The sequence below is a fragment of the Fringilla coelebs genome, assembly GCF_963513975.1.
Source record: "Fringilla coelebs genome assembly, chromosome: 17".
Taxonomy (NCBI): Eukaryota; Metazoa; Chordata; class Aves; order Passeriformes; family Fringillidae; genus Fringilla; species Fringilla coelebs.
The window spans coordinates 1,587,689-1,604,632 of record NC_140043.1 but is presented as its reverse complement, the minus strand read 5'-3'; the positions used below and the strand labels follow the sequence as shown (position 1 = coordinate 1,604,632).

Sequence of the window (16,944 nt, the reverse complement as noted above, 5' to 3'; positions counted from 1 at the left end):
ACAACGCGGAAAGCAGCAGCCACATCACGGCTCTGGGCAGGACCGGGCTCCGAGACTGCGGCAGCCGGCCAGGAGCGGCCCCGCAGCCCCGGCCCCGCAGCCCCGGCCCGGCCCGCAGCCCCGGCCCGGCCCGCAGCCCCGGCCCGGCCCGCAGCCCCGGCCCGGCCCGCAGCCCCGGCCCGGCCCGCAGCCCCGGCCCGGCCCGCAGCCCCGGCCCGGCCCGCAGCCCCGGCCCGGCCCGCAGCCCCGGCCCGGCCCGCAGCCCCGGCCCGGCCGCTCCGCCTCGCTCGCCGCGGGGCGGGGCGCGCGCCGGGGGCGGGAGGAGGGGGGAGAGCTCCGCCTGTCATTGGTGGGATGCAGCAGCGGGGCAGGCGGGGCCGCGTTCTGATTGGTGCTCTCGCCCCGGGGCGCGTAAGGGAGTTCGCTCTCGCGAGACTCTGGCGTAGCGCGGGAAATTTCTCCCGCGGCGCCGCTGAGGTGCGGTCCGGGCCGACCGGGATGGGGCTGCGGGACGGCGCCGAGGCCGAGCCGGCGCGGCGGGGGCGGCGGCCAGGCGGGCCTCGGGAGCCGGCGGATGGCGCCGGGTCTGGCCGTGACGATGCTTCCGCGCTGTCTGTACTCAAGCGCCTGGAGCGGGCACAGCGCACGGACCGGCTGGACGCGCTGTTCGGCTTCGAGCGGCCCGCAGAGCCCGGTGAGCGGACAGGCTGGCTCATCAACATGCACCCGGTACGGGCCGGCGCGGCGGGAGGCGAGCAGGCAACAGACGGGCCATAGGGCGTCCCGTGGGGAGACCCCCGATAGGGCCTGGGGAGGGGTTTCCCACAGAAACACCCCAGCCGTACCAGGGATGGGAATCCCACGGAGTTATGGCCCGTAGGGGGCACGGCTCCTATGGGGAGCCCCCCGATACAGCCGGGGTGTGGGGGGAGTGTCCCACGGAGATACCCCACGTAGGGAGCGGCGGAGGAAGTCCCCTGGGAAGACCCCTGATAGGGTCGAGGAGACGGTTCCGACAGACAGACCCCGGCCGTACCCGGGGGTGGTGACCCAATGTGCCTGCTGGGAGGGAAGTCCCACACGGAGACTTCCGGTAAGCCCCGGGGGTAAAGAGTCCCGTGGTGGGGTCCCGGGGTTGTCTCATGGAGGGACCCTGTTGAATCTTGGTGTCCATGGGCAGACGGAGGTGCTGGATGAGGACCGACAGTCAGTGAGCGCAGTGGACTACTACTTCATCCAGGAGGATGGCAGCCGCTTCAAGGTGGGTGCCGGGGGGACCAAGTGGCTACAGTGTCCCAGGAGAGAACCTGTCAGCATTGTCTGTCTGCTCCTTCCTAGGTGGCCCTACCATACAAGCCCTACTTCTACATTGCCACCCAGAAGGTGAGGAGGGGCAGGGCTGAGCTCCCCAGGAAAGGAGACAGCCACCTGGGGAGCTCAAGACCTCCGGGGCAGCCTGCTTTGGGATGATCCCCTCCCAGAAACAGAGATGCACTGCTCAACCTCAGGGTCTCTTGACAGGGCTGTGAGCAGGAAGTGTCTTCCTTCCTCTCCAAGAAGTTCCAAGGGAAGATTGCAAAGCTGGAAACTGTCCCCAAAGAGGACTTGGATCTGGTCTGTATCCCTCTGTGGCATTTTTTTTTTTTTGACTTTGCACAGGTCTAGTGGTGTAAGAAGGGATGAGCAGGGAGAGAAGGCAGTGTGCTTGACTTAAATCTCCTGGTGGTCTGGCATCTCAGAATTGTGTTTACTATAGCTAATTGCTTATCAGCAGTAATTACATTCCTCTCCTTGAACATATCCGTTGTTTCAGACAATGTGTTCAGGACATTAATTTCTAGAATTAAAGTGGTTGGAGGAAGGAGAATACTGCAGGATGGGGGTGCTGCTCATGCTCAACCCATTCTTCCTCTTTTTCCCTGGGTAAATCCCACCTGTGGGTGCCTGCACAAGCAGCAGGGCTGGCTGGGCTCTTGCTGTGCTGCTCTTGTGCTCTTGACACACCCAGCAGAATCTCTCCTCAGTCCTTTACTGTCCCACCCATCAGCATCTCCTTTCTGGCCAATCCTTCCACCTGCATCAGTCTTGTTGGCCTTCCACCCTTCTCTCATGGTACCCATCCCTGAGCTGCCATTCTCTTGCTGCTTTGCAGCCAAACCACTTGGTAGGCCTGAAGAGGAACTACATCAAGCTGTCCTTCAACACGGTGGAGGACTTGTTGAAGGTGCGGAAGGAGATCTCTCCTGCTGTGAGGAAAAACAGGGAGCAGGACCAGGCGAGTGATGTCTACACAACCATGCTGTCAAGGTGGGATCTCCCCCCAGGGGCTTCAGTCAGTCTCTCGTGTTAGTAATTCATAGAACCATGGAGTAGTTTGGGTTGGAAGGGACCTCTAAAGGTCATCTAGCTCAATCCACCTGCAATGAGCAGGGACACCTTCCTCTAGACCAGGTTGCCAGTGCTGGGACAGCACTTCTACAGAATCACAGATTGGTTTGGGTTGGAAGGGATATTAAAGATGATCTCATCCACCCTCCTGTCAAGGGCAGGGACACCTTCCACTAGACCAGATTGCTCCAAGCCTGTCCAGCCTGGCCTTGGACACTTCCAGGGATGGGGCAGCCATCTGGAAGTGTCCAAGCTTGTCTGGGCAATCTGCGCCAGTGCCTCACCACCCACTTAATAATTAGACCCTCTTGATTATTTCCCAACTCTCCCCAGAGTTGTTATCTTGCCTGTGTGTGACTCCTGCTATGCCTTTCTACCACCCATCTTCGGGGTGGTTCTTCCAGCTCCGTGCTGCACATTAAAAGGCCCCAGAGCCGATGGGATGGGGTGTGGTGGTATCTCTGGGTGCCTGTCACGTAGTTTGCCCATTCCCTGTGAAAGGTTCCAGAGAGGCATTGGGCACCCTTACTTCTAATTGTGACCAAGACAGAAATAATCTAACATTTTCTATTTCTCTCCTTTCCCTGACTCCTGCTGCCAGTGTCACCAGTGCCAGTGGGTGTTCTTGGTAGCCTGACACCAGGAGGGGACTATGCTAGATCTGTTATTTACAAGAAGAGATGGGCTGGTGGGAGATGTGGTGGTTGAAGGCCGTTTGGGGCACAGTGATCATGAAATTATAGGGTTCTCAATATTTGGTGAAATAAGGAGGGACATCAATAAAATTTTCACAGTGGACTTCTGGAGTGCAGAATTATTCGGAGAGTTCCTTGGGGAGCAAGAGGAGTCCAGGAGGGGTGGGTGCGCCTCAAAATAGAGATCTTGAGGGCATGGAACAGACTGTCTCTGTGCACTGAAAGATTAGTGGGAAAGGCCTGGACGGGCAAGGAGGTTTTGAAGGAACTTAGGAATAAAAAGAACATGTATCATCTCTGGAAGGAGGGTCTGGTATCTCAGGAAATACTTAAGGGGCTTACTAGGGCATGTAGGAAAAAAATTAGAGAGGCCAAAGGTCAGTTATAAGTTAACTGGGCAACTTTTGTGAAGGATAATAAAAAAATGTTTTTACAAATATATTAGTGGCAAAAGGAAGGGTAAGACCAACCTTGGTTCTCTACTAGATGCAGGAGGGAATTTAGTGACTGCCGATTGGGAGAAGGCAAAGGTCTTTAAAGCCTTCTTTGCCTCAATCTTTAGTGAGGAGATGGCTTGTCCTCAGGACAGCTGTCCTCCTGGGCTGGTAGATGGTGTCAGGGAGCAGAATGATCCCCCTGTTATCCAGGAGGAGGCTGTCAGAGCACTGCTGAGCCACTTGGATGTTCATAAATCTGTGGGCCCAGATGGGATCCACCCCAGGGTGATGAGAAGCTGGCAAATGAGCTGGTGAAGCTGCTCTCCATCATTTACCAGCAGTCCTGGCTCGCTGGTGAGGTTCCAGATGACTGTGAGGCCCATTCACAAGCAGGGTGGGAAGGAGGATCCTGGTGATTATAGGCCAGTCAGTCTGACCTTGGTACCTGGGTAATGGAACAGTTTATATTGAGTGTCATCGCACAGCACTTACAGGATGGCCAGGCTATCAGAGCCAGCCAGCAGGGGTTCAGGAGGGTTGGGTCGTGTTTGACCAACCTGGTCTCCTTTTATGACCTGGTGACCCTCCTGGTGGATGAGGGAAAGGCTGTGGATGTGCCTATTTGGACTCCAGCAAGGCCTTTGGCACTGTCTCCCACAGCACACTCCTGAAAAATCTGCCGTCCACAGCTTGGACAGGAGCACTCTGTGCTGGGCTCAGAACTGGCTGGATGGCCAGCCCAGAGTGCTGGTGAACAGTGCTGCATCCAGCTGGCAGCCAGGCACCAGGGTTGTCTCTCAGGGCTCTGTGCTGGGGCCAGTTCTGTTCAATATTTTTATTGACAACGTGGATGAGGGAATTGAGTCTTTCATTGGTAAATCTGCAGATGACACTAAGCTGGGAGTGTGTGTCCATCTGTTGGAAGGTAGGAGGGCTCTGCAGGGAGACCTGGAATGGTTGGAGAGATGGGCAGAATCCAATAAGATGAAGTTTAATAAATCCAAGTGCCCAATCCTGCGTTTTGGCCACAATAACCCCCTGCAGTGTTATAGGCTGGACGGTGTGGCTGGACAGTGCCCAGGCACAAAGGGACCTGGGGGTGCTGGTGACAGCCAGCTGGACCTGAGCCAGCAGTGTGCCCTGGTGGCCAAAAGGGCCAATGGCTCCTGGCCTGTGCCAGGAATGGTGTGGCCAGCAGAACCAGGGATGTCATTCTGCCCCTGTGCTCGGCACTGGTGAGGCTGCACCTGGAGTGCTGTGCCCAGTTCTGGCCCCTCAGTTTGGGAAGGACGTTGAGACGCTGGAGCACTTCCAGAGGAGGCAATGAGGCTGGTGAGGGGCTTGGAATACAAACCCTGTGAGGAACAACTGAGGGAGCTGGGATTGTTCAGCCTGGAGAAAAGAGACTCAGGTGACCTTAGCACTCCCTACAGCTTCCTGAAAGGTGGTTGTAGTCAGGTGGGGGTTGATCTCTTTCTTCAGGCTACAACTGACAGAACGAGAGGACACAGTCTCAAGGGAAATTTAGGTTGGATGTTAGGAAAAGGTTTTTTACTGGAAGAGTGAGAAAGTACTATAATCATCTGCTCACGGAGGTGCTGGAGTCACCATCCCTGCATGTGTTTAAAAAAAGATTGGATGTGACACTCAGTGCCAGGGCATAGTTGAGGAGTTTGTGCTGGGTTTGATTCTTAAGGTCTCTTCCAACCCAGTGATTCTGTGTGCCACATGGGTAAGGCAGCTGCTTCCTTCTGCTCTTGCAGTGCTCTGAGGGGGGGCAGTCTAAGCACAACTGAGGAAGGACCCTCAAAAAAAATTGCTAACCAGATGGACAACATCGTGGATATGCGGGAGTATGATGTGCCTTACCATGTCCGTCTTTCCATCGACCTGAAGATCCATGTGGTGAGCTTTGCTTTCCCAGTCACACTCCTGAAGTGCAGAAAAGTTTTTTCTCTCCAACACCTTTAGAAAGGTATTGGTGACAGTCATGTCTAGAGCTCAGTTCTGTTCTGCTGGGCTTCATGTTTGATGGCACACAGAAAAGCTACCTGATTAATGCATGGCAATAGTTCGAACTTTTCTTCTGGGCTGCCTGTGATTGCCACAGTTCCATCCCCAGCAGCTGGATGGAGTGACATGGGGATGTGGCCCTGCCATAAGGCACTACCCACCCTCATCTCTCCACAGGCTCACTGGTACAACGTGCGATACCGGGGCAACACCTACCCACCTGAAATCACCCGCCGAGATGACCTTGTGGAGAGGCCGGTGAGCACTGGGCAGGTGTTCTTTGTGCAGATGTTCTGCCCCAACAAACTGGTGTCTGATGTGCTGCCAGTAAAAAACCATAGTGGCAGGGGAAACACTTGGCTTGGGTAGTGATTTTTGGGTTGATAAAGCACTAAAATGATTAAAGGGGATGTTCTGGTTCACTTACTGGACCAACACTGGGTTTTATAGGAAACACCCTTTCAGTCAGCTCTGAAATGTTTTCTAATGGATTTGGTCCTGCCCAGGATCCTGTTGTTCTTGCCTTTGATATTGAAACAACCAAACTCCCTTTGAAGTTTCCTGATGCAGACACAGACCAGATCATGATGATCTCCTACATGATTGATGGGCAGGTAAGATACCAGGATGGTTTCCTTCAGGCTTGGGCAGCAAAGCCGTGAAGCAGCCCAGCATTTCCCTCTAATCCTGCTGTCTCCAGGCTTGCCATGCTGCCAGCTGCGTGATGTGTGGCTGTGGGAATGGCATTGATGTCTGGGTGATGTTTCATGGAACCCAGCCCAGGTTGTTGGTGCTTCTCTGCAGGACAGAAGACAACACTGGTGTCCTGTGTTGTCTCTACATGGCCTCCTTTTCTGATAGTCAACGACGCTTCAATGGATGACTCCCAAAATGTTGTTCCCCCTTGACAGAAGCTCTGGCTTTTAAGAGAAGAGCATCCTATTGTTTAGGCAGCATTTTTGAGTTGTCTGTGACTTCAGTCCTCCTAACTGCCTCCTTGTCACCTCCTCAGGGCTACCTGATCACAAACAGGGAGATTGTCTCAGAGAACATTGAAGACTTTGAGTTTACTCCCAAGCCGGAGTATGAGGGTCCATTTTGCGTCTTTAATGAACCAGATGAGGTAAGTCCATTCTGTTCTGCAGAGTTTTACCTGCCTGGAGCTTTTCTTGGCCAGAGAGCTTATTCCCTGGCAGATTGCCTCCCTGGGGAACCCAGTAAGTCCAACAGGGCTGTTTGTGCTTTTGTTTCTTGGGAATAAGCATGAGAGAGATCAGTTTTGGGCTAGGTGCAGAGGAAATAGGAAGGGTGGAACAGACTGTGTGGCATCCACCACCTCCCTGTGGAGGAGAGTAAGTTCCTTAAATTACACTTCTTTTCTGTTTCATCCCAGGCTCATTTAATCCGGAGATGGTTTGAACATGTCCAGGAGACAAAACCCACCATCATTGTCACATACAATGGAGACTTCTTTGACTGGTAAGATCAGGAATGATGACTTAACTGGCAAGGTGTCACCTGAGCTAGAGGGCAAGGTCAGGTCCCATCCTCAACATCCTTCCATAGCTCAGACAGTGTGGGGAGGTCTTGTGGCCACATGTGGGGCAGCCATGTCCTGCACCTCTGTGGTCGTTGGCTTGGCAGTAGGACTTTCTGAAGAGCCCCATCCACTTGCTTGAGCTGCTTTTAAACCCTTGGCAATGTGGGAATGTCAGCATATGGATGAAGTCAGTCATGGGAGAGGAGGGAGTGGGTCAAAAGAGACTGAAGGGTATTGGAAGAAGTGTGCAGATGAGCCTGGGGAAGTGGGAGGAGAGGGACTACACATCTCTGCCTTCAGATACGGGATACAAGCAAGCAGGTTTGCATTTTCAACCACAAAATGGTGTGGGTTGGAAGAGACTTTAAAAATCATCTTGTTCCAACCCCACTGCCATGACTAGGCACACCTTCCACTAGACCAGGTTGTTTCAAGTTCTACCAGGAAGTCTATAAAGAGATAAATCACAAGAAAAAATCATTAGGTAGTTTGTAATAAAGCAATTATGGAACCATTGTTAGAGATGCAGGAAAATGGCTGTTCTGCTCCTTCTCTTCATGCTGCCTCTTTCCTCAGGCCCTTTGTGGAAGCAAGAGCAGCAGCTCATGGAATTAATATGTATCAGGAAATTGGGTTTCAGAAGGACAGCCAGGGAGAGTACAAAGCATCCCAGTGCATCCACATGGACTGTCTGAGGTACTGAATGCTGCCCCTCCACCACATAGCTGAGTCTTTATCTCTTCAGTTCAGATAAAATACCTATGGTTGTATTTGAATACTGTTCTCATGTTCTGTCTGTTGGAAGCTTTGTGTGTCACCTTCTTCAGCTGTGTAATAATGCATTCCTGTGTTGTCTTCTTCCCCTTGGTGTGCTGCATTCCAAAGGAGCTGCCAAGTCTTTCCCTGAAGGGTTCCCAGACTTCTCTTACCCTGTAGCCTTGGATGTTTGATTGCTGATTTGGGAGGAGAGAGAAAGGGAGAGGGAGTGGGTTAAGATTTGGCCATTGGAGCAGGGAAAGGGACTATAGCCTCACCCATCAGCCTCCTGACATATAGGGAAGAGGAAAGGACACATGGAAGAGACAGAACTGTAGGGTTTTATGTTAGTTTTTCCCCCTGGAGAGTCTGGGCTCTGGAGCACAGCTGGATGTTCTTGCAGATGGGGTCTTCTTCAGCGGTGAAATTTTTATCTTAGAGCCACTGAGGGAACTGGAATGTGGAAATTATGAGCAGTGGTGGGGAGATGGACAGTGGGGGTTGCTCTGGTTGGGCTAGCTAAAGTTAGACAGCTTTGTCCAGCTGCATCCACCCTTCTTGGATGCTGGACTGTCCTTGGTTAGAGATCTCCATGGTAGTCAAGGTCCCCTTCACAATCTTGACCCTGTTTTGAAGGTCAGGTCTTGTTTTTCTGCACAAACTGATGTTTTCCTGATTCTGTCCAGGTGGGTGAAGAGAGACAGTTACCTCCCAGTGGGAAGTCACAACCTGAAAGCAGCAGCTAAAGCAAAACTGGGTTACGATCCAGTGGAGCTGGACCCTGAGGAGATGTGCCGGATGGCCACGGAGGAGCCTCAGGTATTCTCTCCCTGTGCTCTATGGGAAAACAAGCCTTGAGCAGCTGCACTATAACTGAGTCTGTAAGTTCAAGTGGATTTTGGGAAATTAACTGAATCGGTCTCCCCAGATTTCCCATGCCTTAGAGCTCACAGGGAGAAGGAACAGGATTCCCCTGAAGTGATTCTGACCCTGGCATTGTACTGTGCATTCTCTGTATTTATTTACATTAGTGTGGGGTGAAAAGCACCACTGAAATCAGAAACACCACAAAGAACTGAGACCTGCTGGGGGAATAGGAGAGGGTTAGTGCTCCAGGTGTCTGAGGCAGGAGGTTCTGCTGAGCCCTGTAGCAGCTTCCTGACACCCAAACTGGGTGGATTCTGTGCCTTCAGTTCATCTTCCCTCTTCCTTCTAAGTTAGAGCTGATATGCTGCTGTTTGATTAGAGCTAAAGCAGGATGGCCTCAGAAGCAAACACATTATTCTTTACAACCTAGGCTATGAAGAAATACGCCTTTTCTTTCTTCTTGCTAATAGGAGAATGTCCAGCAGGAAGCAATGAAAGATCATTGTCATTGAACCACTCTCACATGGGATTGGAATTCATTTCCTTCTCTTGTTCCTTGACAGACCCTGGCCACCTACTCAGTGTCCGATGCCGTTGCTACTTACTACATGTATATGAAGTACGTGCATCCCTTCATTTTCGCCTTGTGTACCATCATTCCCATGGAGCCTGATGAGGTGAATGCTTTCCCAAAATGATCTCTTTTCTGGGTGAAGTACCATGATTCCCACTCTGCAGGGATGCTCTGGCCACAGATCTGATTCCCACTGCCTAGCTACTCTGCATGTGTGGCAGGGAGGAAGGGAGGGTGGATTTAGAGGCTGCTCCTTCCTCCTACAGCTGTGGGATGTTTGGAGACAGGTTTCTATAAGAAGACACCTGACTTTTGGCATTGTAGGGCTGGAGCTAGAAAGCTAGGCTGATGCTCCATGCTTATCCAAGTTCACCTGTCAGTGATCTTGTTCAACTCGGCTGTTGTCAGCTGTAGGGAGGATGATGAAGCTGTCAAGCATGTAGAAGATGTCTGTCTGTTCCCACCTGGTTGAGCTGACAAAGGCACTTGATGGAGTGGTGCTGCAAATGTGTCACCAGCTGGAGCTGTCCAGCTTGTTGTGTGACAGTCCAATCTTGCCAGTGCTGGGAAAGCACTTCTACAGAATCACAGACTGGTTTGGGTTGGAAGGGATATTAAAGATGATCTCATCCACCCTCCTGTCAAGGGCAGGGACACCTTCTACTAGGCCAGATTGCTCCAAGCCCTGTCCAGCCTGGCCTTGGACACTTCCAGGGATGGGGCAGCCACAGCTTCTCTGGGAAACCTGTGCCAGTCCAGTGCCTCACCACACTCACAGGGAAGAAGTTCGTCCTGATATTTAAATCTACTATTTTTGAATTTGAATCTAGATTTGGTTTCTCATGTGCAGGTGTTAAGAAAAGGATCTGGGACACTGTGCGAGGCACTGCTGATGGTTCAGGCCTACCATGCCAACATCATCTTCCCCAACAAGCAGGAGCAGGAATTCAACAAGCTCACAGAAGATGGACATGTGCTGGATTCAGAGACCTATGTGGGAGGCCACGTGGAAGCACTGGAATCTGGGGTCTTCCGCAGCGACATTCCCTGCCGCTTCAAAATGGTAATGGGCCAGCAGCCAGCCCCTGTCCTCATGGAGTAGTTGGTGGGGAGGGATAGCGTTTCCACTGTTGTTGGCATCTCCAGTGTATCCCTGTTGGGCTTCTAGGGCAGCATCTAGAATCACAGAAATCAGTAAGGTTGGAAAAGCCCTTTAATGCTGCCAAGTCCAACTGTTAACCCAACACTGCCAAGGAGGCCATCACTGTCCCCAAGTGCCACATCTGCATGTCTTTTGAACACTTTCAGGGATAGTGATTTCACCACTGACCTTAAGAGCCCATTCCAATGCTTGGCAACCTCCAGGAGACTCTTGTTACCTGAAGCTGGGCTGGGACAGGGTGGGAAGAGATCTCTAAATGGCCTTCTGTGCTTCAGTGGGAGAGCAAGCAATCCAGAGCTTGTTGACAGCAGGGGATGGTAGTGAAGTAGGCTTTTGGGTTTGTTTTTCAGCCAGTGTTTCTTGGAAGTTAGGCCTCTGTCACTTGGGGTCCTGTCCTCTCTCAAACTGAACTGCTTTTGAACCCTTCCTGAGGGCTTTTTACCTGTTTTTGCTACCTTCATCACCTCCCCCAGTGCCTCAACGTGTCCCTCACAGCTTAGGGCTCCCCAAGCGAAGCAGGGACAGGGATATGGGGCAGAAGCTGCTGGCCTGCAGCCAGGGACAGCTGCCTATGGCCTCACTGCCATATCCATGTCCCTGTAGAATCCTGCTGCCTTCGACTTCCTGGTGCAGCATGTGGAGAAGACCCTGCAGCACGCCATCGAGGAAGAGGAGGGTCTTCCCTTGGATCAGGTCACCAACTTCCAGGAGGTACAGCACCTGTACCATGGCTGAGTTGGGCAGGAAACTGGGACTGCAGCTCTAAAAGGCTTGTTTGGGTTTGGTTTATGTTCTACAAAGAAAGATTTAAGAAGCCCATCTACAGGCTGAGTCCTACAGCCCAGCCTGGAAATCAAGGTCTCTGCCCCATCTGAAGAATGCAGCTCCTGCTTTTCCCTTCATGGGTTCAACCAGGAGCAAAGCTCTGAGAGAGCTGGGAAGGAATTTAGGGAGAAGGCAGACCCCCTCAGATATCCCAAATGCTCTTGTTGCTCTTGTTCCCCACTTCTTACCAGCTACAAAAGTGCAGGTTGCCCCTCTCCAAATCCAAGTCTGGGGTTTCTTGGAGGGCAGCACTAGACTGGGGACTCTGGTCTTTGCTGTTGTCTCCATTAACATATTTGCACTGAAATGTCCTCGATCAAGTCATATTAAGGAAGCAGCTGCTTCCACTTCCCAGGTATTCCTATGGAATAGCTTATCCTGGACATCAAAATCAAAACATAAAGCACCAGTGGTCAAGGAGACCTTGATCTGCTCCTTTGGTCCTTTAAATCTATCCCCAGAGCCTGTGGCAAGTGTGCCTGTGAGGAAGAACCAAATTCAAAAAGTATTTGATTCATTAACTCCTTCCTGGCCTAGTTTCACTTCTCTTTATCTCATTGCAGGTTTGTGATGAAATCAAGGCCAAGCTGAATTCCCTGAAGGATGTTCCCAACAGAATTGAGTGTCCTCTTATCTATCATCTGGATGTGGGGGCCATGTACCCCAACATCATTCTGACCAACAGGTTGCAGGTGGGTAATATCAGTCTTGTCTCTCCTAATCTGACTTCCAGATGACCTTGATGATCCCTCTGGATCCCCTTAAAAGCAAGGGCTGAACTTTCTGCGCAGGGTAGGGGAAGCAGATGAGGCTGGGTGTGACATTTGGTCAAGCTGCCATGGAATTGTAGAATCATGGAATTATTTTGGTTGGAAAATCCCTCTAAGACCATTGAGTCCTACCACTCTGCCAGCATTGCCAAAGCCACCACTAACCCATGTCCCCAAGTGGCTTTTAAATACTTTCAGGAGAATGCCACTCTGAGCAGCCTGTGCCGATGTCTGATCACCCTTTTAGTGAAGGATTTTTCCCTAATATCCAACCTAAACATCTTCTGGCACAACTTGAGGCTGTTTCCTCACTTTTTTCCTGGGAGCAGGGCCTGAAACCTGGCTCTACCCTCCTGTGAGGGAGTTGTAGGAACAAGACTGTCCTCCCTGAGCCTACTTTTCTCCAGGCTGAGCCCCCAGCTTCCTCAGCTGCTCCTCACCAGACTTGTTGTGCTCCAGCCCCTTCCCTCCCTCTATTGTCCTCTTGGTGGCTAGGTCTTCAGAGACTCAGCTGCAGCTTTAGCTAGAACTCTTCCCAGAAACCCAGCTGGTGTTTTGAGGAGCTTGTGCTCCTGAAAGGCTCTGGAAAGGGGATCTCACTATCTCTGATGTTCACACCTGTGCTTTCCTGCCACTCAGCACCTGTTCTAGCATGAGTTATCATTTGGGGACCTCTCCCCTCTAACACCTGTGTTTCTGTTACTGCATCCAGCCCTCTGCCATGGTGGATGAGGCCACATGTGCTGCTTGTGACTTCAACAAGCCAGGTGCCAACTGTCAGCGCCGGATGACGTGGCAGTGGAGAGGAGAGTTCAGTAAGTATAGCCCATAGAGATGGTGCCAAATTCCTGCTTCTCCTCTGAGAGACTGATCACTGCCCTCCTCTGCAGTGCCTGCCAGCCGCAGTGAGTACCACCGCATCCAGCAGCAGCTGGAGTCAGAGAAGTTCCCTCCCTTGTTCCCTGATGGACCACCCCGTGCCTTCCACGAGCTCTCCCAGGAAGAACAAGCCAAGTATGAGAAAAAGCGCCTAGCAGGTAAAAAAATGAATCAAAGTCATGATCCTGGCAGTGTTTTATAACCTGGACCGTGACCAGTATTCAGCAGTAGTGACCCCTCCTAGGGCTGTGGGGTGAGGTCAGGCTGGGTTTGTAGGTGGGCCATATGATTAGTTTGTTTTCCCCCTAGTCCTCCATCTCCCATAAAGAGGTGCTGCATCTTTCCATACTGGGATCTTCCTCTCCCTTTGCAGTAGGACTCTCCCCCACTCGCCCATGCCTTATGCTTAGCTGCCTCCCTATCCCTACTCTGCTCATCCCTCTGTAGCAGGGCAGCCATCCCTGACAACCTCCCTCTGTCTCCTTCCTTGACCAGATTACTGCCGCAAGGCATACAAGAAGATCCACGTCACCAAGGTGGAGGAGCGAGTCACCACCATCTGCCAACGAGAAAACTCTTTCTACGTGGACACGGTGCGAGCATTCCGGGACCGCCGATACGAGTTCAAGGGGCTGCACAAGGTACCAAGCTTGGGTGCTGGTCAAATTGTCTTGCCAAGCCTGGGGACCTCTTGGGCTTTGCTGAAAACCTCAAAGGATTACTCTGTTGGCTTCCCACTGATAGAGGGCAGAGTTGTCTTAGTTATTGGGAAGAAAGTCTTCCCTGTGAGGGAGGTAAGGTGCTGGCAGAGGTTGACCAGAGAAGCTGTGGCTGGCCCATCTCTCCAAGTGTCCAAAGCCAGTTGGGTTAGATGGGACTTAAAGCAACCTGGTCTAGTAAAAAGGTGTTCCTGCCCAAGGCTGGGGGTGGGATGAGATGAGCTTTAAGGTGCCTTCCACCCCAAACTATTCTAGGAGGCCCAGGGGGTCTACGTCTGGCAGAGTTAAAGAACTTGTTGCTTTGCAGTTCCTCCCTGCTGCCTCTTTTGCCCTGATTCCCAGGGCTGACAGAGGGGCTTTTCCTACACTGGTGGTTCTGTTGTTAACTGGGTATGATGGATTGCATCAGCAGTGTATTGAGTTCTTCCCTGCACACATATGGTGCAGCACAGCTGGTGCTGCTTGAATTCTGACCAATGACTTCTGCAATTCTCATCTGACAACTGACAAAGTGCCTCTGGCTAACCCTTCCTGTGCTGCAAAAGAAAATGGGATGTTTGACTCGTGATGCTGATCTTTGGCAAAGATATTCCTGTAGAGCTGCAATGCTGTACTGGGACTGAGTGGAAACCAGTTGGGTGCCACCAGCAGTGATATGTAGAATTGTCCTGATTCTGCCCTTGGCATGCAGGTGTGGAAGAAGAAGCTGTCTGCAGCAGTGGAGACAGGAGATGCCTCTGAAGTGAAACGCTGCAAGAACATGGAGATCCTCTATGACTCCCTTCAGCTGGCCCACAAGTGCATCCTCAACTCCTTCTATGGATATGTCATGCGGAAAGGGTAAGTCTCCCCTAAGCCATCCAGGATCCTCTAGAGAGGACCCTTGGAAACCAGGATTGTCCTGCTGAGGTAGTTACTTCCTGAAGCACCAAGATGAGAGTAGGTTCTGCCTGTAACACTCTTCTCTTGCCTCTACCCACTGCTTCTCATCCTGGAGACTCTTACCAGACATTAAATGATTGAAATCTTGTCAGTAAGTGGGGTTTCATATTTTCTGGAGCATGATAAGTAGAGAATTTCATAGGAGAACAATGCCCAGTGTTGTGTTTCTTGCCCTTCTTCCCCTAGAGATCCTCCTGCCCCTCCATAGCTGGGTTTTGCAGGGGGTATGTCATTGTTTTAACTGTGACTCCTCTGCTCACAGAGCTCGCTGGTACTCCATGGAAATGGCTGGCATTGTCTGCTTCACGGGGGCAAATATCATCACCCAGGCCAGAGAGCTGATTGAGCAGATTGGGTGAGTGTGTGCTGAGCTGAAGAAGGTCCATCTGCATCTAGGACAGATGTGGGAGCATGTTAAACACTCGAGATTTCAGACAGATGGAACACATTTCCTGTGACGAAGAAGGGCTGAGAAAGCTGGGAGTTTTCATCCTGGAGAAGAGAAGGCTCCAGGGAAACCTTAGAGCTCCTTTAAGTGCTTAAAGAGATTCCAAGAAAGATGCAGACAGATTTTGGGCAACAGTCAGGAGTGGTGGGACAAGAGGGAGTGGCTTCCCTCTGCCAGAGGGCAGGGTTAGATGGAATATTCAGAAGAAATTCTCTGCACAACTTGCCCGGAGAAGCTGTGGCTGTCCCTGGATCCCTGGAAGTGTTTCAATGCCAGGTTGGACAGGGCTTGGAGTAACTGGTCTAGGGATAGTTGTCCCTGCCCATGACACAGAGTTGTTGGAATGTGATGAGCTTTAAGGTCCCTTCCAACCTCAAGTGATCTGTGATTCTCTGATTCTATGAGCATTCAGATTCCTGACACTGCTGTGGTATTTGAGGGTTTGCTTTGCAGAAGGGAACAGAGTGGATCCAACAGGCTGCTCCTTAGTGGGGGACACAGAACTGATCCTCACCTCTCATCCACTCTGCTCCTAACAGTGGCCTGCCTTCCTTCTTTCCTTCCTTTCTTCCCTAGGAGACCTCTAGAACTGGATACCGATGGGATTTGGTGTGTCCTTCCCAACAGCTTCCCAGAGAACTTTGTCATCAAGTCAACCAATATCAAGAAGCCAAAAGTAACCATCTCTTACCCAGGTGCCATGCTGAACATCCTGGTGAAGGTGAGTCTGGCACCTGTCCAGGCCAGCTCTGCAGCCTGGGAAAAGGAGATGGAGAGCTGATGAGCTGGGAGAGCCCCTCTTCCATCTCCACTCCCTATGTAGTGGGTGAGATGTTGGGGGTGTGATGGCCCTGGAGAGCATCTGAGTGGAGAAAGAGGCTCAATATCCTCCATCAGAGAGGGGGTTCTGTAAGAGGCCAGGTTAGGTACGTGCTTACTTGTGCTGGTAGGGAGTCTAGTGCAAGGTCTAAACCTATCCTCTGCTTACTCCAGGCTTTACAAGAGAAGAAAATATAATTTTAGGGTCCAAAGTCTTTTTCTTCTCAACAGGCAGGAAAGGTGCTTTGACTTTTGAGTCCTAAATTGTGCTGTAGCTCCCAGAGGGGTGCTCAGGTGTCCCTTTGGGCAGGGTGTGTCCCAGGGGCATTTACTGGTGTGACCAGACAGCTGTAGATTGAAACTGTTCTCCTGGGGCTGTGCCACAGGAAGGCTTCACAAATGACCAGTACCAGGAGCTGCAGGATCCAGCCTCACTGACCTACGTCACGCGCTCAGAGAACAGCATCTTTTTTGAAGTGGATGGTCCATACCTGGCCATGATCCTTCCAGCCTCCAAAGAGGAGGGCAAGAAGCTGAAGAAAAGGTGAGATTTCAAAGCTTGGAATATTGTCTCTTCCCCTGAGTTGAAAGACTGAGGATGTCGTTTCCTTTCTGCCTTGGGGCATGTTGGTCCTTGCCGCCAGAGCCAGCAGCATTTAACTCACTGGCTTTAAATGACAAGTTCCTTACATCAGATCATTCTACTCAGCTACTATGGCAGTAAATTTTAGCAGATAACAGCAAAATGACATTTCTCCAGCCTAGTGACCAGACGTCTGCCTGCTTGGCGCTGAGGTGTGCAGGAGAACACTGACTTTCCTTCTGAGGATTTCTAATACTGCTTGTATTCAATGTAATCTGTTTAAACTCAGCAGTTCCTGCCTTCCTATTTTTCAAGAGTTCACAGACTTCCAGTAACACTTCTCCTATGTATTTCCCCTTCCCTCTCCATCTGTAAGTAGGACTGGTTCTGCCATTACTGTCACATTATAGGATAGTTGTACCCAAACCTCACTGATTGCTCAAAGACCACCTCCTAACCAAAAATGTGAGCTAGAGCAGTAACATCCATTATTTTGGGTGGCAACCCACAGACTTGGGTCTGACTCC

The 16,944-nt window shown here is 51.5% G+C and overlaps 1 protein-coding gene across 1 annotated transcript in view; it reads left to right on the top strand.

Annotated features, from left to right (window-relative positions):
• Positions 1 to 498: 498 nt before the first annotated feature.
• Positions 499 to 16,944, top strand: part of POLE (DNA polymerase epsilon, catalytic subunit) — a gene marked incomplete at both ends in the record, with an annotated part of 33,095 nt that continues 16,649 nt past the window's right edge. The window contains 23 exons of the mRNA XM_084217424.1: positions 499 to 729; positions 1,181 to 1,261; positions 1,339 to 1,383; positions 1,522 to 1,614; positions 2,153 to 2,307; positions 5,284 to 5,425; positions 5,711 to 5,791; positions 6,040 to 6,147; positions 6,546 to 6,656; positions 6,927 to 7,012; positions 7,650 to 7,769; positions 8,516 to 8,648; positions 9,260 to 9,373; positions 10,121 to 10,333; positions 11,036 to 11,143; positions 11,821 to 11,949; positions 12,740 to 12,842; positions 12,918 to 13,064; positions 13,402 to 13,547; positions 14,317 to 14,465; positions 14,830 to 14,922; positions 15,592 to 15,736; positions 16,221 to 16,378. Of these exons, the coding sequence (XP_084073550.1) occupies positions 499 to 729; positions 1,181 to 1,261; positions 1,339 to 1,383; positions 1,522 to 1,614; positions 2,153 to 2,307; positions 5,284 to 5,425; positions 5,711 to 5,791; positions 6,040 to 6,147; positions 6,546 to 6,656; positions 6,927 to 7,012; positions 7,650 to 7,769; positions 8,516 to 8,648; positions 9,260 to 9,373; positions 10,121 to 10,333; positions 11,036 to 11,143; positions 11,821 to 11,949; positions 12,740 to 12,842; positions 12,918 to 13,064; positions 13,402 to 13,547; positions 14,317 to 14,465; positions 14,830 to 14,922; positions 15,592 to 15,736; positions 16,221 to 16,378 (2,891 nt within the window). The remainder of the gene's footprint in view (positions 730 to 1,180; positions 1,262 to 1,338; positions 1,384 to 1,521; positions 1,615 to 2,152; positions 2,308 to 5,283; positions 5,426 to 5,710; positions 5,792 to 6,039; positions 6,148 to 6,545; positions 6,657 to 6,926; positions 7,013 to 7,649; positions 7,770 to 8,515; positions 8,649 to 9,259; positions 9,374 to 10,120; positions 10,334 to 11,035; positions 11,144 to 11,820; positions 11,950 to 12,739; positions 12,843 to 12,917; positions 13,065 to 13,401; positions 13,548 to 14,316; positions 14,466 to 14,829; positions 14,923 to 15,591; positions 15,737 to 16,220; positions 16,379 to 16,944) is intronic.